At 48.2% G+C, this 25,024-nt stretch overlaps 2 protein-coding genes across 7 annotated transcripts in view; one reads left to right on the top strand and one right to left on the bottom strand.

Annotated features, from left to right (window-relative positions):
• The first annotated feature begins 1,603 nt into the window (after window positions 1-1,603).
• SPSB3 (splA/ryanodine receptor domain and SOCS box containing 3) lies at window positions 1,604-16,368 on the top strand. The gene is made up of 6 exons (XM_060260475.1): window positions 1,604-1,772; window positions 6,308-6,485; window positions 8,693-8,880; window positions 11,924-12,026; window positions 14,124-14,249; window positions 15,391-16,368. Exons 1-6 carry the CDS (start codon window positions 1,644-1,646, stop codon window positions 15,735-15,737), a joined length of 1,071 nt encoding a protein of 356 aa, XP_060116458.1. The 5' UTR covers window positions 1,604-1,643; the 3' UTR covers window positions 15,738-16,368.
• Window positions 16,369-17,658: 1,290 nt separating this feature from the next.
• The window catches only part of EME2 (essential meiotic structure-specific endonuclease subunit 2), a 27,014-nt gene continuing 19,648 nt past the window's right edge, over window positions 17,659-25,024 (bottom strand). For 4 of the 6 annotated variants that reach the window (XM_060260472.1, XM_060260470.1, XM_060260468.1 and 1 more), the window contains 3 exons: window positions 24,720-24,835; window positions 22,654-22,843; window positions 17,659-17,934 (listed from right to left, as the gene is read on the bottom strand). In XM_060260472.1, the coding sequence (XP_060116455.1) occupies window positions 17,764-17,934; window positions 22,654-22,843; window positions 24,720-24,835 (477 nt within the window). In that variant the 3' untranslated portion in view covers window positions 17,659-17,763. Of the gene's footprint in view, window positions 17,935-21,851; window positions 22,127-22,653; window positions 22,844-24,719; window positions 24,836-25,024 lie in introns of those variants that run through there. The other 2 variants (XM_060260473.1, XM_060260474.1) reach the window with 1 other exon arrangement.

Raw genomic sequence — 25,024 nt, 5'->3', positions numbered from 1 at the left:
CATTGTTATCTTCTACTGTGGTTTTCAAGGTGCTCCAAAACGCCTTTGAGAGAAAGTAGACCTTTTTCCAACGGAAATGGGAAGGTCTTCTCTACCGTGTGGAAGCTTTACGAAAGTTCGGAACTGTTGATCTGGCCCTGGTCGCTCAGAGCTGAGAAGATGCTGTTCCCTTCTCTCTTGCAAGAGAGTGTGTGTGTTTTGGGGGGGGGGGGGGTAGAAATCTCCAGACCTTGTGCGGAGTTCAGAGAGAATCTGAAAGCGATGGACAGGCTTTGCTGCTTTCTGATCCTTTCTCTTCTGGGCAACGGCCTGCCCTTGGTCAGAGCTGAGAAAATTTCAAGGTGTGCTTTCGTATAGGTCTGGAACGTCAAATGTTTGAGAGCCACAAGACATGAATGTCCGATGTTTGAAAGCTGCAAGGAAGGAAGGAAAATAGGGGGAGGGGGGAAAGAAAGCAACTTCAACTTTAAATGTGTTCTCCAGGCTGCTTGCTGGCTGGCTTGGCTTGGCTTGGAGAATAAATCACTTCTCCAAGAGAAATGTCCTCTTCAAGCCAGCCGACAGGATGGTGGGGGGCTTAGAGAGCAATGCAATAATGTGTAAAAGCCACATGTGACTCCCAAGCCATGGTTTGGCCATCCCTGCTATAGGTAGTCTTTTTGTTCAAAATGTAGTAGGAATTGAACCAGGAGCCCCATGTCATTTCCTTGCTATTTTTCTCAAGTGTGGGCCATCATGACACAATGCTACATCCTCCCCCATCCCCCAAAACATGTTGAAAGCCAACCTTTCTCCTTCTGTACCAGCTGTGATGAGCTTTTTGGCACTAGAGTACCCACGGACAGGGTATCTGTGCCCAAGGCAGGGTATCTGCGGGGCAACTGGAGAACCAGTTTGGTGTAGTGGTTAAGTGTGTGGACTCTTATCTGGGAGAACCGGGTTTGATTCCCCACTCCTCCACTTGCACCTGCTGGAATGGCCTTGGGTCAGCCATAGCTCTGGCAGAGGTTGTCCTTGAAAGGGCAGCTGCTGTGAGAGCCCTCTCCAGCCCCACCCACCTCACAGGGTGTCTGTTGTGGGGGAGGAAGGTAAAGGAGATTGTGAGCCGCTCTGAGGCTCTTTGGAGTGGAGGGCGGGATATAAATCCAATATCTTCTTCTTTCCTGGTTGTTTTCTGCTGACCTTAGATTTAATTTCACACCCATCAATTTTACTTTGCCTGCCTAGTGGTAAGCTGGGAGCAGTCCTCATCCACTGAATGGCATGACAATGCTTTCGATTGGATCTGGCCTTAAATTGGTCCCTGTTTGAGACCCCTCCCTTCCCCTGGCTGCTGTTCTGTGGTTTGCAGTTTTGAGTATAAGTACCTGCCAATGGATGAAAGCTTCACACCTCTGATGCCATGAGTTCAGTCTCACCAATGCTTATGCCGGACTACATTGTGATAGCTGTTAAGGTGTCACAGTTGCAGGTTCTGTACTTTGTCGGGTTGGGGTCATGTGATGAGACCAACTTCTTTCTGCTTTGTAGAATATTTTGCCTAGGCATAGTTCTAACCACGGCTTACAGAACCATAATTGAGGTCTGCTTACCCATCGTTTGTACATCTCGCTTTTCTTGCAGATTATCTCTCCAAAGACGCCATGGCACGACGCGTGCGGAATAGCAGGGCCTGGCATTACGTCTTGAGTGGCGTGCGGCGAGATGCGGATTCGCGGGTGGTAGCGTTGGCATCCGGAGCGCGTGGCTGGGCGTATGATTCTGATGGGCAGGTAACAACAACATTGTGTGCAGTGAAATCTGACCCCGTGGCTCACTTCATCCTGTTGAGAAAAGCACTGCTGGCCATGTGTGGTGTTGCCTTAAGTAGTGAGCAGTATCCACTCTAAGCTGAGTTAGCGTGAGCTAGCTCACAGGTTTTTAGCCTCCAACACACACATTTTTGTCTTAGCTCAGGAAGGATGACCCCAGAGCACACTAATTGATGCAGTAGCTCTCGACTTTAATGCCAGTAGCTCACAAAGTAGAATTTTTGCTCAGAAGACTCTGCAGCTTAGAGGGAACATTGGTAGTGAGCCGGGTTTTGTCTGGATCTAGCAGGATGCTTAGCTTATTTGATAACAGCTTTTTCTTAGGTGTTTTGCGAGTCTCTCGAGTCAAAGTTGTGCTTTTGCCCAGGTGCTGGTTTAAAGGCAGGGCTGTATAAAAAAAAGAAAGAAAGTGCCCAACAGGAACTAATTTGCATATTAGGCCACACCCTCTGACAGCACCATTGTTTCACACATGGCTTTCTTTGTGGAAACCGCCCAGCAGGAACTCATTTGCATATTAGGCCACACCCTCTGACTTATCACCATTGTTTCACACAGGGAGTTCTTTGTAGAAAACTCCCAGCGAGAACTCATTTGCACATTAGGCCACAACCTCTGACATCACCATTGTTTCACACACTGCTTTCTTTGTAGAAAAAGCCCAGCTGGAACTCATTTGCATATTAGGCCACACACCCCTGATGCCAAGCCAGACGGAACAGCGTTCCCGCTAAAAAAAGAAAAGAAAAGCCCTGGATATGCCTAATTGAAATAAAGTCTGGTGTTTATTCCTTCTCCCCCTTCTCAGTACAGTGTAGATATTCAGTTGATTTTTGCACATTGGTAACATGAAAGTGGGCTTCAAGATGACAATCCTCCCAGACGTGACTCTCAGGGAGCTGTCAGCTGATCATCTCAGCATGTGCATTGAAAGATCAATAGCCATACAGGGCCATACATGGGAGGGACAGTGCGTCAGTGGTAGAACATCTGCTTGGTAAGCAGAAGGTCCCAGGTTCAATCCCCGGCATTCCTAACTAAAATGGGTCCAGGCAAGTGGGCGTGAAAAACCTCAGCTTGAGACCCTGGGGAGCCGCTGCCAGTCTGAGTAGTCAATACTGACTTTGACGGAGAGCCAGTTTGGTGTAATGGTTAAGTGTGCGGACTCTTATCTGGGAGAACCGAGTTTGATTCCCCACTCCTCCACTTGCACCTGCTAGCATGGCCTTGGGTCTGCCATAGCTCTGGCAGAGGTTGTCCTTGAAAGGGCAGCTGCTGTGAGAGCCCTCTCCAACCCCACCCACCTCACAGGGTGTCTGTTGTGGGGGAGGAAGGTAAAGGAGATTGTGAGCCGCTCTGAGACTCTTTGGAGTGGAGGGCGGGATAGAAATCCAATATCTTCTTCTTCAATATCTTCTTGATGGACCCAGGGTCTGATTCAGTAGAAGGCAGCTTCATATGTTCATATGCCTTTGTAAAGATTGGTCCAGAGAGAGGGAGCCTCACGCTCCCCATGCGGTGTGAATGATCTAAATCGACGTGTGTCTGTGTGTGTATCATATACTGCACGTGCTCACATGGTTTCCTGTTGGCCCTGAGAGGGGGTGGGGAAAGCGTGGTCTCCTGTTGTTTCCTCTCTGTTCGTTTCCTTCCCGAGGAGGTTGGGTGGGGTTTGGTTTTGATTGATAAAACACTCACCATGGAGTCTCAGAACTGGTAGGGGCCCTGCAGATCATCTTGTCCAGTGCCTCCCCAGTGTAGGAAATCCAAAACTTGAGCTCTGCAGATAGCTGGCACACAGCCTGTTCTTTGCCACTTCCAGCCAGGGAGAGCTCACTCACTCCTAGGTAGCTGCATCAGTAATGTGATCCTGGGAGTACATATTTTTATTCCTGGAGGGCTCTGTTTAATATTTCTGATTGGAAATCTAGGAACTTTGAGAACACCAGGAAAACTAGCAATTTGTATGTACAAAGATTTGTATTTGTACAAAGAGTGAGAAGCATTTTTGGACCTGGTTTCATTCAGTCATAATGCAAAACTGTGTTGGGGGGGGAATTGCATGAGACAATCTGCAACATTAGGTAATGGCTATTGTTATGTATACTGTTACTGTAGATACATGCAGAATGTTTTGCGAGCATTTGCTACTTATTTAAGCGAATTAACTAACTAAACATGCTTAAACATGTTTAAGCATGTATAGCCTTGAGAGGAGGCAACTGAGAGGTGATATGATCACCATCTTCAAGTACTTGATGGGCTGTCATATAGAGGATGGTGTGGAATTGATTTCTGTGGCCCCAGAAGGTAGGACCAGAAGCAATGTGTTGAAATTAAATCAAAAGAGTTTCTGGCTCAACATTAGGAAGAACTCCTGACCATTAGAGCGGTTCCTCAGTGGAATAGGCTTCCTTGGGAGGTGGTGGGCTCTCCTCCATTGGAGGTTTTTAAACAGAGGCTAGATGGCCATCTGACAGCAATAAAGATCCTGTGAATTTAGGGGGAGGTATTTGTGAGTTTCCTGCATTGTGCAGGGGGTTGGACTAGATGACCCTGGAGGTCTCTTCCAACTCTGTGATTCTATGAGATGCTGCAATGTATTAGAGAAGTAATTTTCAGTGCTGAAATCTAATATAACACCCCAGTATGATGGGTAATTGTACAGATTGTAGCAGTATTTCTATCCAAATAATATTCTCCTTTTTTCACTTCACAAGTTTTAGCTTTTATGTTTTTCCGCCCTTAGATGGCAGAGATTCAGCTAGCCCTAGGACACAGTAGCTGTGGTCACATTCTCTCTCAATTATCGGGTACAAAGCAGTAGACAAGTTTCACCTTTAAGAGCAACTAAGTTTTATTCAGAATGTAAGCTTTTGTATGCTCTTAAGCAGACTTCATCTGACAGTTTTCCAGAACTGGAATTTTCCAGTTTTGTCTGATGAAGTCTGCTTAAGAGCATGCGAAAGTTTACATTCTGAATAAAACTTAGTTGGTCTTAAAGGTGCAACTTGTCCACTGCTTTGTTCTGTTGCTTCAGACCAACACGGCTGCCCACTTGGATCTAACTGTGGGGTACATTTGCAATGAAGCACTTATCTAGTTTAATTTCATAAATATGTCAAGCAGTACAAATTTATGTGCTAAGTTAGAAATGCTGCATTTATATTAAAGCAACCAAAACAAGCTAGGACTGATAGGAAAATAACTGATGCATATATTTTAATCCCCCCTCCCAAAGCATAGTACTGATACAAAAGAGTTGGGCAAACCTCCCCCCTCCCCCTCCCCAGCTTCTAATATTCTGGGTATTTATTCAGTATTTTTATTTTCTTCCATAGTTGACCTGCTGTTACCCCTTGGAGCGTCTCTTGATGTTCAGTGGAATTCTGCACTTGTGTAACTTAAGATTCTTAGACATAGTCTTGGCCTCTGAAATGTGAGAGCCTTTCAGCTGGTAGAAAGTGATCGTGTCTCCCTTGGCCATCTTTTCTGTATGGGGGCGGGAAGCGTCTTCTCCCTCTTGAGACCCAGATTCAAGCTGGGATGCTGTGCTGCCGGTACTCTGAAAGCACTGCGGGGACAAAGAGTCTGCTTCTGGTTCCTCTATTGTTGGGTGAGGCTGTCTCTCGAGGAGAGAACGCTGGCCTGTGATGATCAAGACTGATGCCCCCACCCTCCCTTGCACATTGAGAAGTTCAGCACCCGCTGCCTGCTGAGCGCCATTTGGGATGAGAACATGCTGGTCTTACCATCCCATACCAAACCTTGAATGGCATAACAGTTGCAAATAAAAATACACAGAATATAAAAATTTAAACATTGGAGATAAAAACAAAATGAAACTGAGCTTACAGATGCATTCATACATGGTCAGATTTAAATTTAAGGGTGTCAGCCAAAACTTTTGCCACAGCCTCGCTAACCTCCCCCTCACTATTGTTCAATAAATAATAACAGGGTGGCAGAATAGACCAATCTGGGGAGAAAGAAAGCTTGCAAAATGAATCTTTACGGAGATTATGATAAAAGGAACAAAGCAATATATGGTGAATTGAGTCGGGAATATTCGCTCCACAGGAACAGAGTCTGTTGCCTAAAGGGACTTGATGATATCTCCCTTGTAAAACTTTGGAGGGAAATGCCAACATAAATGCCCTGCGATGACTTGGAATGGTTAAGTCTGATAGATAATCGGGCATTTTGCCGCAGAAAGCATAAAGACCTAAGGAAGCTGGGGAGCAAATATAAGGGTCTGTTGGACGTAGTTTCGTTTCTTCCAACTCCAACAGTCTCAGTTTAATACATCTGAAGGTATATGACTCATCAGAAGTAAAAAAATCAACCTCTTACCTCAACTGGTTAAGTTTGGACATAAGAACTGCTGACCAGGATGAAATATACGGGTCTCTTTTCATACAATCAAGAAGGCTGTTAGGATCTATTCTAAAGTGAATTTTGAGCTGGTCTTACAGTTCTGTCCTCTTCCCCGGCAGCACAGCGACTCCGACTCGGAGCCAGAATTTCCATCTCTGTCACCGTCCGTCCCCACCGCCATCCCCGTGACCGGAGAGTCCTACTGCAACTGTGAGAGCCAGAACGAGGCTCCGTACTGTTCCAGCCTCCACGCCATCCACCGGATCAAAGACTGTCAGTGCGGCGAAGAAGACGAATGTGAGGAGGCCTCTGAATTTCTGGATTGTTTCCTTGAGATGAGCATTCCTGATCTGTTTGTAGGAGAAGAATGTGGAGGGGGGGGGGCGGTCTCCTTGACTCAGGCTACGCAGTCCAACATCGGTGTGCTGCGAACAAGTCGTAGGGATCTAGTTGGCTTTTCTGTGTCAGACCATTAATTTCCCTGGCGGGAGGTTAACCTTGAGGTTTGCTGTAGCTTGGGATATTATGGTGTCTTTGTCTAGAAACAGAAGCATTCACGTCTTTAATATTAACAAGCATGAAAAGACACAATAGTAGCACCATACCAGGAATGGCCAAACAGAAGAACCACATAGGATGTCAGATGTTTGAGAGCCATAAGACATGAACATCAGATGTTCAAGAGCTGCAAGACAGGAAGGAAGGCAAATAGATGGGACAGGGAGGGAGAGGTGGAAAGAAAGCAACTTTGAATGCACTCTCCAAGCTGCCGGCTGGCTTAGCTTGGAGGAATGATTTAAAGAGACAAATGCCTTCTCCAAGTCAGCCCAAGGGGCAGTGGGAACTTGAAAATCGCACTGTGTGCGTGGAAGAGCCACATGTGGCTCCCGAGCTGCAGTTTGACATCCCTGGAGTATGCATAGGACACTGAAGGAGAGCAGGTCTGGTGTCAAGGAGCTCCCTTTCAAGAGGAAGATTTTGAAAACCACCAAATATGGAAGTCCGAATAGACTAACATTAGCCATCAGTCCCACTTCATAGGCTCACGTGCATGGCTGACGCTAGTTATTTTATAGTTTCAAGCACCATACAAAGGTGACTGTCCTCATGTATCTTTTAAAAACAGTGTTCGTCATGTATTTTTCTGTTAATCGCAACAAAGAATTTCAGACATATAGTTGGCTCCCGTCCAACATTGGACTGTATCTTAACTTCTGCGACTGTTCATAAGTGGGCATTTTTGCCCTCAGTTCCCAATATGTCTTATATCAATTGAGAACATACCAGAGGACGTGGTGTTCTGTAGCTCCTTTGTAGCTTCTTCAAGGCTACAGTATACTTCTTAACATGTCCCAGTATTTACCTTGTGTGATCTTTGTAGTTGAGGCAAGGAATTGCTTTCTGACTGAATTTGTGCTGGGGTGTACGGGTGTCTAGGGAAGGATGGGAAGGTCTGAATATGCAGTGAAGAAGAGTCTGTTTTATACTCCACCCTTCAGTACCCAAAGGAGTCTCAGAATGGCTTACAATCTCCCTCCCTACCTCTCCCCACAACAGACACCCTGTGAGGTAAGTGGGGCTGAGAGAGCTCTGAGAGAAACTGCTCTTGAGCGAACAGCTCCAAGAGAACTGTGACTGGCCCAAGGTCACCCAGCTGGCTGCATGTGGAGGAGTGGGGAATCAAACCCAGTTCTCCATATGAGAATCCGCCGCTCTTAACTGCTACGCCAAATTGTCTCTCAGCGAGGGGAAGCCTGCCTTAAATGCAGGAAGGGGAGGACTTTGCAGAAAGCCTTGTGGATTTTAACGTTTGTAAGAAAGCTGACATTGAATTGAACGCTTTGTAAGGAGAGGAACTGAAGGTGGTGGTACCAGCACTGCCCTCTCGAAGGCCTGGAATCAAAGCCGGCTTTTGCTGGCAGTGAATTCAGGCTGTGCAGTTTCAGTCTCGTCAGCCCCCAATCGATTGTCGTCCTGGCTGTGTGATGGTGGATGATTGTGAGCTCCCTGGGGGAGAAGGCAGGTAAAGCAAGATGGGAAGTCTGGTAGCAGCAATGAGTTTAGGACACTGTTCTCTGTTCTAGAGCAATTTAATTCAAGGCAGAAAATGGAGAGCATTTTAAAACTTTCAGTTTGTCTGCTTCCCCCTCCTCCTCCTGGAAAAATTAGGATTCCGAAAGTTGTGTGTCATTGTTGGCTTGGGGGACTGCCGGAAGATAATTGTTACGTGTGTCCCATCCTTACACAGACTTCATAGTAGCATATGTGAGCTATCCAGTTTACTGTTATAACAATTAAGTATCTCTCCGTACAGAAATAGTTTCCTTAATATAGAAAAGTAGTTTGCATGGGGAAAGGCCAGTGACTTCCTATATTTCTGCCTGCAGGGGGATGTTTATGTTTGTGTAGTCGTAGGACTGTTGTAGAAGTATGACTTCCAACTGAAAGATCTTCCCCACTCTCTCTTCCTTTTGTGTGTGGGTGACGTGTGCTTCCCCCTCCAGATTTCGACTGGGTGTGGGACGACATGAACAAGTCGACGGCCACGCTGTTGTCCTGCGACAACCGCAAGGTGAACTTCCACACGGACTACAGCTGTGGCACCGCCGCCATCCGCGGGAACAAGGAACTAGCGGAAGGGCAACATTTCTGGGAGATAAAGATGACGTCGCCAGTCTACGGCACGGATATGGTAGGTCAGAGCAGCCGATTTGTTCACATCAATGTGTCTTGGTCAGCTGATGCTTCTTGTTATTCTCATCCAGCATTTGGAGTCAAGGGGAGGGATTGTTTCCCACTTAATGGTGACTCTGCTTGCAAGGATCACAGCCCGCACTAGGGTCTTTATGTCAGGGGGCCTGTTGCCAAGAGAGGTGATATGTGAGAGCCATTCTCACACTCCGTAGGGCCTGTGTGAGCCCCTGACCTGGAGAGCCCAGGCAATCCTGATCTCGTCAGATCTCAGAAGCTAAGCAGGGCTGACTCTGGCGAGTACTTGGATGGGAGACCTCCTTGGAATACCAGTAGTTGGGAGGGCAGAGCAGGCTCTATTCAGCCACCTCCCTGAATATCCTCTAAGCCTGCAGCAGGGGTCATTCACCAGAGGTCACCATGACTTCCAGCTGCACACACATGCTCGCACAGAGAATACAAAAATACCAACAATAAAATAAAATAAATAAGCCCTTACCTGGATGGCCCAGGCAAGCCCTATCTCGGAAGCAAAGCAGGGTTGACTCTGGCAAGTGTTTGGATGGGAGACCAACCTTGGAATATCAGCAGTCGGGAGGGCAGGGGCGGGCTCTATTTAGCCACTTCTGAATATCCTCCAGCCCCCAATAGGGGTCAGTCACCAGAGGTCACCAGGACTCCCAGATTCTTCTCTGGCAAGTGCTTGGATGGGAGACCTCTGAGGAATACCAGCAGTCAGCAGGGCTGGGGCGGGCTCTATTCAGCCACCTCTCTGCATATCCTCCAGCCCCCAGTAGGGGTCAGTCACCAGAGGTCCCCAGGACTTCCAGGTTCTTCTCTGGCAAGTGCTTGGATGGGAGACCTCCTTGGAATACCAGCAGTCGGGAGGGCAGGAGCAGCCACCTCTCTGCATATCCTCCAGGCCCCCAGTAGGGGACAGTCACTAGAGGTCACCAGGACTTCCAGGTGCAGTCTCACACACACACACACATTTTAAAAATACATATTTAAAAAATGGCTGTGTACACGCTGCCTGGTTGGGAGTAGAGTGTGCTCTGTGTATTCACAAATGTTCTGGTGAAGGCTGTCAGGTTAGTAGGCAAGAGCAAGAGATGTTGGTTGAGGCAAATGGAAGGCTCAGAATGCTCAGCGCTGGCTTCAGCAGGCCTCCAGATTTCAGCTCTGGGCTGCTACCAAGTGAGAGCTTTCTGCGGCCGTCAAATGTTCAGTTTGGTGTAGTGGTTAAGTGTGTGGACTCTTATCTGGGAGAACCGGGTTTGATTCCCCACTCCTCCACTTGCACCTGCTGGAATGGCCTTGGGTCAGCCATAGCTCTGGCAGAGGTTGTCCTTGAAAGGGCAGCTTCTGTCAGAGCTCTCTCAGCCCCACCTACCTCACAGGGTGTCTGTTGTGGGGGAGGAAGGGAAAGGAGATTGTGAGCCACTCTGAGTCTCTGATTCAGAGAGAAGGGTGGGGTATAAAACTGCAATTCTTCTTCTGAATAAGTAAAGGACCTGTGCAAGCACCAGTCGTTTCTGACTCTGGGGTGATGTTGCTTTCACAACATTTTCACGGCAGACTTTTTACGGGGTGGTTTGCCATTGCCTTCCCCAGTCATCTACGCTTTCCCCCCAGCAAGCTGGGTACTCATGTTACCGACCTCGGAAGGATGGAAGGCTGAGTCAACCTTGAACCGGCTACCTGAAAACCCAGCTTCCACCGGGGATCGAACTCAGGTCGTGAGCAGAGCTTAGGACTGCAGTACTGCAGCTTTAATGCTCTGTGCCATGGGGCTCTATATTCTGAATAAAGAATTCTCTAATTCCACGCACACATCCCGGAGGAAGTCTCTGTTTTGAAACTTGGTGGTGATTTCCTTAGTGAAAATTGATGTGTGCCTGCACAAGTTATTTGGGTGGCCTCGTGGGGTTACCCAATATCATGTCTGTTATCTTTGGTCATATCCCGATCTCAGTGGTAGACAGGGCTTTTTTTGTAGCAGGAACTCTTTTGCATATTAGGCCACACACCCTTGATGTAGCCAATCCTCCTGGAGCTTACAGTAGGCCCTGTATGAAGAGCCCTGTATACGGTAAGATAACCCCAACTCCTCACTGTGCTCAACGTGCTTGCTATGAATACTTGTGTGATAAATATTTGTATAGAAAGTTTCACTATAAGGATGTCTCTTGTATTTCTATATAATACAGAAATCCAAAATTACTAAATTGCCCAGCTCTACATGTGCCCAGTGTATGTTGCAGCAGTACAATAACTATAGTATACAAATTGCCTTAACGCAAGAAAGATACAGATACATACATTTCATATGTAGGTAGGTGCACAAATCTCACACGCTCATTAACATAATTTTATATTCCTCCCAATGGAATTTATTTCACTATATAGTCCGTTTCCAGTCTTCCTCAGGAGAATATGATGTCCTGAAGATCTGGTACTGGCTTTCAGTACATTGAGCACCGTGAGGTGATGGGGTTATCTTGTATCCAGGGCTTTTATTGTAGCCGGAACTCCTTTGCATATTAGGCCACACAACCCTGATGAGCTTCCAGGGCTCTTCTTCCAGGGCCTACTGAAAGCTCCAGGAGGATTGGCTCCATCAGGGGTGTGTGGCCTAATATGCAAAGGAGCTCCTACAAAAAAAAGCCCTGGTGGGAGATGTTATCTTGCTGAGGTTGTGCAATGTAGGCCATGAACAAGCACTGTGAGGGATGCAGATTGGGAGAGAACCAATGCAACGTTATCTCCAAAATTTTCTCTTGCAACCAACATGCAGCGTTCAAAGCCCTGGGAAAGATCAGCCCCATTAACCGCGGCACATCCCTTAACTCACCTCAATTTGTAAGAATACATCTTGGTTTAGAAAATAAACAGCGGTGTGAGTGACTATGTTTGAAGCTAGGGTTTGGCCAAAGCCTTAATTGCAATAGCTATTGGGGTGGGTGGGGATAAGGTTAGGGAGTTTGAAGAGTTTGTTAAGAGTGCAGCCTGGATGCCTGATCGGTGGCTCTGGTCTTCTTCAGATGGTGGGCATCGGGACTTCAGAGGTGAATCTGGACAAGTACCGACACACATTTTGTAGCTTGCTGGGTAAAGACGAAGACAGCTGGGGGCTCTCCTATACAGGTAAGCGAGGGAGAAAAGCCCCTGTGATGGGCAGGCGACTGCGCTGAGCTGGAGCTGAAGGGCATCTGGGCTTGTAGAGTCATAGGATGGCTTACTTGAGCAAGACATCATAGATTAGGAGTGTCAAACATGCAGCTCCGGGGCAGAATCAGGCCACGGAGGGCTCCTATCAGGCCCCCGAGCAACTGGTTGTCATCTCCTTCCTTCTCCCTCAGACTTACTTCCGAGAGCCAGTTTGGTGTAGTCGTTAAGTGCCTGGACTCTTTATTTGGGAGAACCAGGTTTGATTCCCCACTCCTCCACTTGCAGCTGCTGGAATGGCCTTGGGTCAGCCACATATCTTGTAGGAGTTCTCCTTGAAAGAGAAGCTGCTGTAAGAGCTCTCTCAGCCCCACCCACCTCACAGGGTGTCTGTTGTGGGGGAAGGAGATTGTAGACTGCTCTGAGTCTCTGATTCAGAGAGAAGGGCGGGGTATAAAACTGCAGTTCTTCTTCTGCATAACAGCTTGCTTTGCAAGGATTCCTCAATCACACAAGAACTACAGAGCAAAATCTCTATTTTCTCCTTTAGCTGAGGCTTCTCCCTTGGGGAGGAAGGGGGAGAGGGAGAGCTTCCTTTACCAGGCTCTCTCAATTGTACAGTGGAGCTACTGAGCCAAGCTTCCCTTCCTTCTATTGGCTGAGGCTCCCCTCCCTCTAGTCCCCTGGGGAAGGAAGGAAAGAGCCAGAGCTTCCTTTGCCCAGTTCCCTGGATCCCATGGGAGAAATACAAAGAAAGCACCTTTAAGACTAACAAATGCTAATGTTTTAAGCAAGTTTTAAGGTGTTAAAAAAATCTTTACTTGTGTTTTGTCTGTATCCTTTATAAAGTTTATATCTCTGCTACTTAATCTTAAATAGGTACACACATGGTGCAGCCCAACATGGCCCAGCCCGACAAGGTCTCCTTTATGTCAGATTCGGCCCTCATGAGTTCAACACCCCTGTCATAGATTCAGCACTTGATGAGGACATGACTCAGTGGGGACAGATTGGAAATCTGTCTAGGTGTCCTTTTGGTTTTATTAGGATTTAGGTTAAAGACCTATAGCCTGTAAATCATATCTTTTCTCCCTTTCCTGGAGCAAATTGCCAACGCCTGCTATCTTTGCACACTGCTGTGCTCGCAGTTCCAAACTGGACGTGCCATCTGAGAAGCCAGGTCTGCCGGGGGAGGGGAACCTCAGCCACACCATCTGGGGCTCCTGCTGAACTAAATGGAGAAAAGAAGTGTCACAATCATTTATCGTTGCATTAGCTAATTCGTAGCTGACCATCGATTACCTTGCCCAGGGGAAAGCCTGCTTAGGGAAAGGACATGAGGCCCAACAGTGGGTGAAGAGAAGCTGCATCTTCTTCTATCGCTGGGGAGGGAAGTCCCATTCCTGAGCTGAGCCCCCCGCCCTCCCCCCAGTTTAAAATAAAAGGTCAAGGTAGTCCCCTGTGCAAGCACGACGTCGCATCACGTTTTCATGGCAGACTTTTTTTTTGAGGTGGTTTGCCCTTGCCTTCCCCAGTCATCTACACTTTCACCCCAGCAAGCTGGGTCCTCATTTTATCGACCTCAGAAGGATGGAAGGCTGAGTCAACCTCGAGCCGGCTACCTGAACCCAGCTTCCGCGGGGATCGAACTCAGGTCGTGAGCAGAGAGTTCAGACTGCAGTACTGCAGCTTTACCACTCTGCGCCAGGCCCAGAGAGAAAGATCAGGGTTGTGAGGCCAGGGAAAGAAATATTCTTTGTTAGATTTCTCCTGCTCCTGGGGCAGGTAAGCATATCTTGTACGGAACTGGTCTGCAACGCATTGTACCAATAAAAGCTGCAGCTTTGCTTTTTGAACACTGAGCCTCCAACTTATTTCTCTGTTGGTGAACTCAAGTTCAGTAAGAAGGATTCTGTGCTGAATGGCTGGGGTTTCAGAAGGAAAGCTCGATCAGCTTCCCTTTCGGCCTCCAGAAACCTTAGACTTCATTTCTGACAGTGGTTGTGCCGCATCTCTTTTGGAGATGAAGGCAATGTTTTGCCACGCTTTGATGTGGGGGCGATTGTTTTCTTGCAGGGCTCCTCCACCACAAGGGGGACAGAGTCAACTTCTCAACTCGGTTTGGCCAGGGCTCCATCATCGGGGTGCACCTGGACACCTGGCATGGAACTCTGACTTTCTTCAAAAACAGAAAGTGCATCGGTAAGCGGTCGAGGCCTAGGCTAGTGCTTGGGGAGCTGGCTGCATGTTCTGCCTGTGGCTAAAGCTACGCTTCAGGATTGTTTGAGGCATGCAGTTGTGTGTGTGGGGGGGGGGCTGTTTCAGCAGTGTTTTCTGCCAGGTAGTGCTTCAGAATGTTTTGGATGACTCAGCATAACCACAGATAGTGTCTAATGGCAGCTTTGCATAGACCCGTGATTCAGCTTGCTATGTTGGGGTTTCTGCACAACATTCCTTACCCTTTGGGAAAGGAACACAGTTGCCAATAAGGGGATGGGTTAAGATGCTCAGATGTGTGTACAAGTATGTGCGTCTTCTTGATTTTGGGGTCCTGTCTGTTAACCCCATGTTCTGTTTCTCCATCTATCCAACGTAAGAACATAAGAGAAGCCATTTTGGATCAGGTCAATGGCCCATCCAGTCCCAACACTCTGTGTCACACAGTGGCCAAAAAACCCAGCAGCCCTCAGGAGGTCCATCAGTGGGGCCAGGACACCAAAAGCCCTCCTGCACCAAGAATACAGAGCATCACTTGCCCCAGACAGAGCATTCCATCTATAGCTTGTGGTTAATAGCCACTACTATAGACCTCTGCTCCGTATGTTTCTCCAATCCCCACTTGAAGCTGCCTACTCTTGTAGCCGCCGCCGCCTCCTGTGCCAGTGAATTCCATGTGTTAATCACCCTTTCGGTGAAGAAGTACTTTCATCTGTATGTTGACAACCAGTTTAATGAAGAAGCAGTTAGAGCAGTTTAATGAAGCAGCATATGTATGTGGATACTTCTGTAGGTGGAGGTTAGAAGGTGGGCAGTAATAACTGTCCCCCACAAAGGTGACTGTTTGGTGTCTGTACACCAAAGAGACCCTTCTTGGAGAATGCCCAGATACGTTGAGCCAGGCTTGTTACCCTGCTTTTAGAACCTGGGTAAAAAAAAGCAATTTACGATGAGAAATCTTAAGGCCAGAATCTTTAAATAAGCTGCAGTTCTGAGGCAAACTTGGGCTTAACACCTTTTAGGTGCAGAGCGTGACTGGACAAAATCTCCCCTGAAATATGTAAAAGCAACATCTCCCGTCTGTTTCTGGATGCACCTTAACTGGGTTTGTCGGCTTTTCTCCCAGGAGTCGCCGCCACCAAGCTGCAGAGCAAGCGGTTCTACCCCATGGTGTGCTCCACGGCCGCCAAGAGCAGCATGAAAGTCATCCGCTCCTGTGCCAGCCACACCTCCCTGCAGTACCTCTGCTGCTACCGCCTCCGCCAGCTGCTCCCGGACTGCCTGGACACCCTGGAGGCCCTGCCCCTCCCTCCGGGGCTGAAGCAGGTCCTGCACAACAAACTGGGCTGGGTGCTGAACATGAACTGCGGCTCCACCTCCCCCTCTTCCCCCCCCTCTTCGGGCAGCGACTCGGACAGCTCCTGCAGCTCTGAGGCCGAGGCCTGCCACCGCAAGCGATGCCGGAGGACGTAACAGGGGTTCTCTCGAAAGACGCGCCGGCCACATTGACCGAGGAGCCTCCCTGTCGAGGTGGCCCAAGCAGGCGTCTCTCCGGAAAGGACAGTGCTCTCTGGCGGAACCATCGCTTTGCCCTCCCCGAAGGCCCAGCCCTGCGAGTCTTCTGCTCGGGAAGACAAAGCCGACTCTTGCAGCCCCGGCTCTTGGTTCACCATCTGCAGTTGACATTTCTGCTTGGGGCCGGACAACAGCGACGTCGGACTCTTTTCTGTGTGTCTGTGAGAGAACGAGAGGCCTCACCTTTGTGTACATATCTCCAGTGCTTTGCCACGGACCGCTCGGAGTATTGTCCCTCGAGAGTGCTCTCCTGCGAGCTCTGCAAGCTTTGTAAATTTTCGCTTTGCATGCCTGTAACTGCAGCTTTGCTCTTGCCGATCCATACCAGAGGGAGAAAACTTAGAATCTGATTAAACCCACTGTACGTGGGCCACACTCACGGTTTCGTTCTGCTTTGCTTTCCAGCACAAGTCTGTGCCTGAAGGTCTCCGTGTCGCTTAGGTCGTGTATCAACAAAGAGAGAGCTACTGAGTACACTGCAAATGCAGTGAAATGCAAGTCTGTGAATTAAATTGGGCGTTCAGTTCAACCTTATATTGCTGGGAATCCCCTGAATTGTAGGTGGGAAGGTGACCTCGGAGGGGAAGTTATTTCCCTGACCCCCGCTGCACTCAGATTGTCTTGTGTTGCTTCCCAGTTATGATCTCACACTCAGCAAGGGTGCAGCACTTCCAAGGTAATCAGGAAGTTGGAACAATGCTGCACCCTGGCAAAGTAACCAGGAAGTTCATCAACTGAGGCAGAAGCCTAGCCTGGGACTTTCCAGTAGGGGGAGGACCAAAGAAGCTGACAGTTATTTCCTGCCACGCCCCCGGGTAATTTTTCAGATCAATGCTGCAGCGACCGTTCCCAGCTTTAAGGTCTACTCTGGGAATGTAATGGAACTCCACAGCCACCCCCTCTCTTCCTCTCAACCAGCTATTCTCTTACACAATTGGCACAATCACTGTTCTCCTTTTGCCCCTGCCGTTTAGGGGCATGTTATGCGAAAGGCAAACTGAAGCCTTACCTTCACCAACGCCCTTCAAGAGCTTTTAGGCAGCAGGAGAACATCGGGGATCAGGTTGTACACCCCCAAGCCTGTTAGCCCCCTTCCCTCCACTCAGCCCAGTAGATTTCCCTGATGGTGATGATGATATTGGATTTATACCCCACCCTCCACACCTAGTCTCAGCGGCTTACAATCTCCTTTACCTTCCTCCCCCACAACAGACACCGTGTGAGGTGGGTGGGGCTGAGAGAGCTCTCACAGCAGCTGCTGTTTCAAGTACAACTCCTACCAGAGCTATGGCTGGCCCAAGGCCATTCCAGCAGCTGCAAGTGGAGGAGTGGGAAATCAAACTCGGTTCTCCCAGATTAGAGTCCACACACTACAGTCACTGGCACCAAACTATGGGATGCAATTCCCATAGTAAGTCCTTGCCCTTAGATATGCCAGCCACTAGAAGGAGAGTATCGGGTAATAAAAGACCAGGCAGCCTTCGGCACTCCAAGGATCGAGCCGCAGTCCCGCCCCTATCCTCCCCCCTCCTGCAGGGTACAGAAGGTGCCCTTCCCTTCAAGCTGGTTGCAAGAAGCAGCTGCAGGTCAGTTGACTCTGCTGCAGAAGGCGATGCTCCCTCTAAGCTGTGGGGGTCCTGCGAGCAAAAATTCTACTTTGTGAACTGCTGGCATCCCAGTTGTGAGCGAGCGATTTGGCCGCTGCGTCAATCATGTTCCTTTGGGACTGCCCTTCCTGAGCTAAGACAAAAAATGGGTGAGCCAGAGGCTAAAAAGCGGCGAGCCAGCTCGGAGGGAAAGAAGTCAGGCAACTCGGTGCTGCATCATCAACAAAGTGCTTTACTGATCTGTGCCAATCCTTGGCAACTAAGGCAGCAGCACTCTGGCAGGGATCGGGGTGGGTGGAGGAGAGACACTGGATTCTCTACGCACTCCAGTCCAGAACAAGCTCAGGGTTGCTCGATACCAGGAAGAGGTAGATCCTGCGGGACAAGTCAGGGCCGACGCGGCGTGCTCGCCCTCTTCCCTCCGTGGCGACCTGCACGTCACTCAAGAGGAGCTGCCTGTCTCCATCTGTGCTGCACTCCTCGTAGGCCTGCAAACAGAGTGCCCTGTTAGTGGGAAAGCCCCCAAAAGCACTGACTGTATGAAGGCTGCTGCTTGGACTTATATAGAGACACACAGGACTTATGGACTTATAAGACAGGACTGCTTGGACTTATATAGAGACACACAGGACTGAGAGACCAAGTCCTATGAGGAAAGGCTGAAGGAGCTGGGCATGTTTAGCCTAGAGAAGAGGTGGCTGAGAGGTGATATGATCCCCATCGTCAAGTACTTGAAGGGCTGTCATATAGAGGATGGGGTGGAATTGTTTTCTGTGGCCCCAGAAGGTAGGACCAGAACCAATGGGTTGAAATTCAATCAAGAGTTTCCGGCTCAGCATTAGGAAGAACTTCCTGACCGTTAGAGCGGTTCCTCAGTGGAACAGGCTTCCTCGGGAGGTGGTGGGCTCTCCTTCCTTGGAGGTTTTTAAACAGAGCCTAGATGGCCATCTGACAGCAATGAGGATCCTGTGAAGTTAGGGGGAGGTGTTTGTGAGTTTCCTGCATTGTGCAGGGGGTTGGACTAGATGACCCCTGGATGTCCTTTCCAACTCTATGATTCTATGAACAACTTTCAGTGTATCACTCTGGCAACTCAAGAAAAATTGGAGGTAGCATATAAAACAGGCAGCGTCAAGGAAATTAATCTGTAAATCCAGTAGAGCCAAGCCTGCCCTGAGAGAGGCAGCTGTGGCAATATATGCCCTAGAAATAAAAGATTATTTGCAACCTGGCCTCTGAAGGAATCTCAGACAGGCCAGGCAATATAATCTGTGGAGACCAGCTCCAGCAAGACAGGGAATGTTCTTAATGAACAGGCCTTTAGTTTCTCTTCTTTCACAGCTTTTAAAATGCAGGTCTGAGGAAGTGGACCGCAATGGTAATCACTGTTTTGAAAAAAAGATAAATCATTTTTGGTTGCCTGGCTAGCAAGGGTCAGGAAAAATCATGCTGGTCTGGTGTAGAGCCAGTTTGGTGTAGTGGTGAAGTGTACAGACTCTTAACTAGGAGAACCGGGTTTGATTCCCCACTCCTCCACTTGCAGCTACTGGGATGGCCTTGGGTTAGCCATAGCTCTGGCAGAGGTTGTCCTTGAAAGGGCAATTGCTGTGAGAGCCCTCAGCCCCACCCACCTCACAGGGTGTCTGTTGTGGGGGAAGAAGATACAGGAGATTGTAAGCCGTTCTGAGTCTCTGGTATAAATCTGTAGTCTTCTATAATTTGATTTTCATTACTGGGCAACATTAGAAGATCACATGCTGGGAAATAGACGGCCACCTTCATTAGCAAGCTTACAAACGAGGCCTGGGACTATTGTGAGTGTTGTCGTCTGGGAACCAAGACCCAATTATCTTTTCCAGGCCAGTTACACTGTTTCTCAGTTTCCATTTGCGCACGTTTCTTCCGGCCCCAGATATGACAAGATGGAACACTTGCTTTGAACTGGGCTATATGGGAAGGGGGGAAGCTGTTACAAGAGCTTTAGGATGTCACACGGAGGTCTCCCAACACACAAGGAATGAGTTTCCACACTGAAATGGTTTTTCACCTGCTTGCCATAGTATACAAGTGGAAAACCACAACTGGGAACCCCAGGCTAACAAGATAACCCCATCACCTCACCATGCTCAACATACTGGAAGCCAGCTAATTACCAGATCTTCAGGACATCATATTCCCCTGAGGAAGATTTGAAACAGACTACATAGTGAAATAAATTCCGTTGGGAGAAATATAAAATTATGTTAATGAGTGTATGAGGTTTGTGCACCTATGTATAAAATGTATGTACCTGTGTCTTATGTCAAGGCAATTTGTATGCTGTAGTCATTGTATTGTTGAAGAAGACGACAGCAGATTTATACCCCTCCCTCCTCTCTGAATCAGAGTCTCAGAGCGGCTCACAATCTCCTTTATCTTCCTCCCTCACAACAGACACCCTGTGAAGTAGGTGGGGCTGAGAGAGCTCTCACAGCAGCTGCCCTTTCGAGGACAACTCTTGCGAGAGCTATGGCTAACCCAAGGCCATTCCAGCTGCTGTTGCAACACACCTTGGACAGATATAGAGCTGGGCAATTTAGTAATTTTGTATTTCTATATATAGAAATACAAGAGACATACTTAAGAGTGAAACTTTGTATACAAATATTACACAAGTATTCATAGCAAGTACAGTGAGCGCGGTGAGGTGCTGGGGTTATCTTATAGTACACACATGAACAGCAAACCAGCCTGCTATCAAAATGAGGGCAATATACCATTCCAAGAGCCACGTCAAAATCCCTGATGGACACCTGGAACAATGCAGCTGGAGCAGATTCCCCCAGCAGTGTGCGCCTAAGAACCTTATTTCCAGCAGGTTTCTTGTAGCAGGATCTCCTTGTATATTAGGCCACATCCCTGTTAGTAGCCAATCCTCCAAGAGCTTAAAGGACTCTTATTATTGTAAGGTCTTGGAGGATTGGCTACAGCCTGGGGTGTGTGGTCCAATATGCAAAGGAGTTCCTGCTATAAAAAAAACCCCTGCTTATTTCCACTCGGAGGACAACTTGAGATCCTTCGTTCCAGCCCTGGTTTACAATCTGTGCCCGGCCATGTGGCCCTTTTAGTGAGAATCAGCCAGGGTGGTTTTCTGCCTGTTCTAAAGACTGCAGGTGGAAAAAGCAACAGGTTTGTGAAATCGACCATAAGTATCTGAGCATCTGGGACTTCCCCTTCAGCAGAAATGGGGGTACACAGGAAGCTGGGTAGATGGTTAAAGACTCCCAACATCTTACTATTGCAGGGAACTCTGCACATGGTCTGAGAAATCCACTGCAGCTTACGTAAAGCGTAACTAGCTCACTTGATTGCTTTTATGTGTAAAGTGCTGTGAGGCTGTGTGCCTTTTCCCTACATTTTGCTCTGCCCTTTTCCCACATCCTTTTGGAATCCAGCCATCCTTTTCCTTTTTTCTTCTTTTATAATAAACTTTATTTTTTATAAAGACACTTTTGGCTTAGTCTCGATACGCTACACTTATCTGGGATATTTCTCTTTATCTGTCCTCCTGTGCTAGGCTGCATAGATGCTACCAAATTTCCCACAAGTTATTCTTCCAGGATTTCGTGTCTCCTCCACCCCAAACTTGGGATAGTGGATTATGGGGACTCTCTAAGATTTTCAAGGCAAGACAGCTTCAGAGGTGGTTTGCCATTGTCTGGCTCTATGTAGTGGCCTGAACTTTCTTAGTGCTGTCCCATTCATAAGAACATAAGGGAAGCCAGGTTGGATCAGGCCAATGGCCCATCCAGTCCAACACTCTGTGTCACACAGTGGCCAAAAAAAAAACAACAGGTGCCATCAGGAGGTCCACCAGTGGGGCCAGGACACTAGAAGTCCTCCCAGTGTTGCCCCTGCCAAGCACCAAGAATAGAACATCACTGCCCCAGACTGAGAGTTCCAGCAATAAGCTGTGGCTAATAGCCACTGGCGGAACTCTGCTCCATATGCTTATCCAATCCCCTCTTGAAGCTGTCCATGCTTGTAGCCGCCACAGTGAATTCCACATGTTAATCACCTTTTGGGTGAAGAAGGACTTCCTTTTATCTGTTCTAACCCTACTGCTCAGCAATTTCATTGAGTGCCCACGAGTTCTTGTATTGTGAGAAAGAGAGAAAAGTACCTCTTTCTCTACTTTCTCCATACCATGCATTATCTTGTAAACCTCTATCATGTCACCCCGCAGTCGACGTTTCTCCAAGCTAAAGAGCCCCAAGTGTTTTAACTTTTCTTCATAGGGAAAATGTTCCAAACCTTTAATCATTCTAGTTGCCCTTTTCTGGACTTTTTCCAGTGCTAGAATATCTTTTTTGAGGTGCGGCGACCAGAACTGTACACAGGACTCCAAATGAGGCCACACCATCAATTTATATAAACATTGATTTATCCAAGTACTAACCAGGGCTGACACTGCTTAGCTTCTGAGACCTGATGGCACTGGGCTAGCCTGGGCCCCTCCAGGTCAGAGTTGACACTCTGTTATTTCTGTATCGGGCGAGTTCTGAGTTAGAAGGAATCTTTCTTGTTCTCTGGGATTCCCCTACGGGTGGCAGCAGTTACTCCAGGTCCCTTCCAGGGAGCCCTACTCTTAAGGGCGTTTCCCCAGCAAGGAGAGGTTCCCTTCCTTCCATCACAGCAACCCTTTGAAGAAAAAGAAGGTACTGGATTTACTCTGAATCTGAGTCTCAGAGCGGCACACAATCTCCTTTTCCTTCCTCCCCCACAACAGACACCCTGTGAGGTGGGTGGGGCTGGAGAGGGCTCTCACAGCAGCTGCCCTTTCAAGGACAGAGTCTCAGAGCAGCCTACAATCTCCTTTTCCTTCCTCCCCCACAACAGACACCCTGTGAGGTGGGTGGGGCTGAGAGCTCTCACAGCAGCTGCCCTTTCAAGGACAACCTCTCCCAGAGCTATGGCTGACCCATGGCCATTCCAGCAGCTGCAAGGGGAGGAGTGGGGAATCAAACCCAGTTCTCCCAGATATGAGTCTGCACACTTTAACCAAACTGCTTCATCCTTAGAAAATTCTGCTTTGTGTAAACAACCTCCAGTGGGCAGATGGGGAAGACTCGGACCCCAGCTTCCCCCATGGGCTGAAACCATCGTCCTCCATATCGCGCAGAAAGCAACCTCCGCCTCCCCAGAAGCAATCAAAGGTCTCAGCTTACCTGCAACAGGAGACGAGGCGACGGGTACTCTCTGGCCACCGCTTCCGCCACGGTAGGGCTCGCCCTGCTGAACTGCTGGATCTGCCGGCACCAGGCCTCTCGCAGGCCCGTCCCATCCTCACGGACCCGGACGCCGCTGGCCCATCTGCCCGTGGAGCAGAAGGAGAAGGGCTGGGTCTCCAAGTGTTTCCTGAGGGCCAGGGGCAAGCAAGCAAGTTTATTGTTACAGTCAGTGACCAGCTTGTACAATCGAATCACATAAAACTTTTTGCATCAAAAACAGAATAAAACCAACAGTAGCATTCATAAAATTGGGTGCCTATGACTATTACAAAGAAATCGGATAAAAACATCCATAAAATTCATTTAAAATTTGGATGAAAGGTTAACAGTCAAATCAAGTTTAAAACAGTCATAGACCAGTCAAATCAGATACAAATAACTTAATAAAATACAATCAGGTAAAACAATAATCAGAATAAAACATACACAGTATGATATAATTTCCCTCCAGAACACTAGTTAGGTTCCATGGCCAAGGCATTCAGTTGGATATTTCCCTTAGGAATTGCCACACATAAAGTGGTTCTTTTATTCCTATCCGCCAATAATTTGTCTAGCTGATATCTAATATTTCTCCCAGGGACACTGGAACAGATCGGGAGTATATAGTCGGCCCTAATACACTGATATAATTTACATTGGAATAATACATGTTCCGAGGGCCAGGGGAGAACAGCACATGCAGCCCTAAGTCATGCCTGAGCACACAGTAGAGAACTGAAGTAGTGCCATGGTCGCAGCACTCTTCCTGCTGGGTTGGGGCTCATCACCTTGGCAAAAAGGGTGAGCAAGAAGGCAGAGAGGCGCGCAAGCAAAACCGTCAGCCCCATCCGTGTGCACCCACCCTCGAGCCAGCCCCTTGAGTGACAGAAAGGTGTCACAATTGACAGTATCCAAAATTGATCTTGAATCCCTGTCCAATTCTGATGAAAGGGCCATATTTCAGACTGTCTGAAGGAGGATCTGGGATACTGAAACCCAAGTAATCAAGGCCGGTAGCTCTGGAGTTTGCTCCCCACATTATTTTGGCCTCCCTTCTGCACAAGATTCTATGGCACAGTATTTTTCTAACCTGACAAATCCCTTACATCGCAGAGCCTTTATGCTAGCCAGATTTAATCTTTCCCCTTTGGCTGTCTTGAAAGGCCGATATAAGGGCATTCCTTACAAGGAGAGCTACCGCTGGCCACCTCTGAACTAGAGGATATAAAATATACCGGTAGATCTATTCTGTCTACCTTCTCTGCCTTTTTAACTTTAGCGGGTTCTGGTCGGTGGCGACTCTTTTTTATATTTTTAGGTGTCTAGTTCTTGGACCATTTATCCCTGTTTTATCGCACTACTATGCCATTAAAGGTTTGCTTGCTGTTGATGACAGAAAGGTCTGGGACAGGAGAGACGATACAGGGGAAGAAGGCTCCTGTCCTCTCACTGATTTGGAACGTCTCCAAAAGTGCCATTCAAAATCACAACCACAAAGTGGGAGGGTGGTAGCAGAGGAGGTCTCTGCCAGCTTCCAGGGCCACCCAAAGTTTGCAGATCCAAATCACAAAAACAATAGCTGGGTTATGACCAATCTTCCCTCTAAGCTGCAGAGTCTTGTGAGCAAAAAATTCTACTCTGTGAGCCACTGGCGTTAAAGTGGTGAGCTCCTGCATAGAGTAGTGTGCTCTGGGGTCATCCTTCCTGGGCTGCAAAGTGCCAATTTGGACATTTCCAGAGTTAGTTTCTCTCCTCAGAAAGACCTCTTGGAAGATGCACATTCCCACAGGGGGAGGGCCATGTCTTCCTGCTCACTTTCTCCCCCAAAGTCAAGGATACAGAGCAGCAACTTAAAAGCCCCTGTGCTGGGGAAGGTCAAATGGGTCACATGGATGCACACAGGACCACTCAAAGAACAAGAGGAAGAGGGCGAAGGCTCTCTTCTTTGTACTCCCTGGGCCAACTCCCCCAGACAAGGCGTATCTATTGGAAGAGTAGAGAGCCATTTATAGGAAACTCACTTGTAAGGGCGCCGTGCTATCGCTTTGGTCACTGCAGAAACATGCTGGGCGAGATCTGTCCAGGTCTCCAGAAACAAAACACCAGCATTCCCCCAGAGCTGCAATTTGACCAGAGCCTGCAAAAAGGATGAAGTGGGGGAGGGGGGGAGAAGAATCAACAAAGTCGGCAGGAAAAGAGGAGAACACACAGATGCACTTTGCAAGATGCTCAGTTGTTCTGGATCTCTGGGACCTCTCAAGCGCTGGATCTGTCTGAAAAAGTGTGCCTGCACACAAAGGCTTATCCCCAGAATTAAACTTTGTTG

Source organism: Heteronotia binoei, chromosome 20 (genome assembly GCF_032191835.1).
Source record: "Heteronotia binoei isolate CCM8104 ecotype False Entrance Well chromosome 20, APGP_CSIRO_Hbin_v1, whole genome shotgun sequence".
Taxonomy (NCBI): domain Eukaryota; kingdom Metazoa; phylum Chordata; class Lepidosauria; order Squamata; family Gekkonidae; genus Heteronotia; species Heteronotia binoei.
The sequence above is the reverse complement of the archived record's forward strand: the minus strand, read 5'-3'. Positions and strand labels throughout refer to the sequence as shown.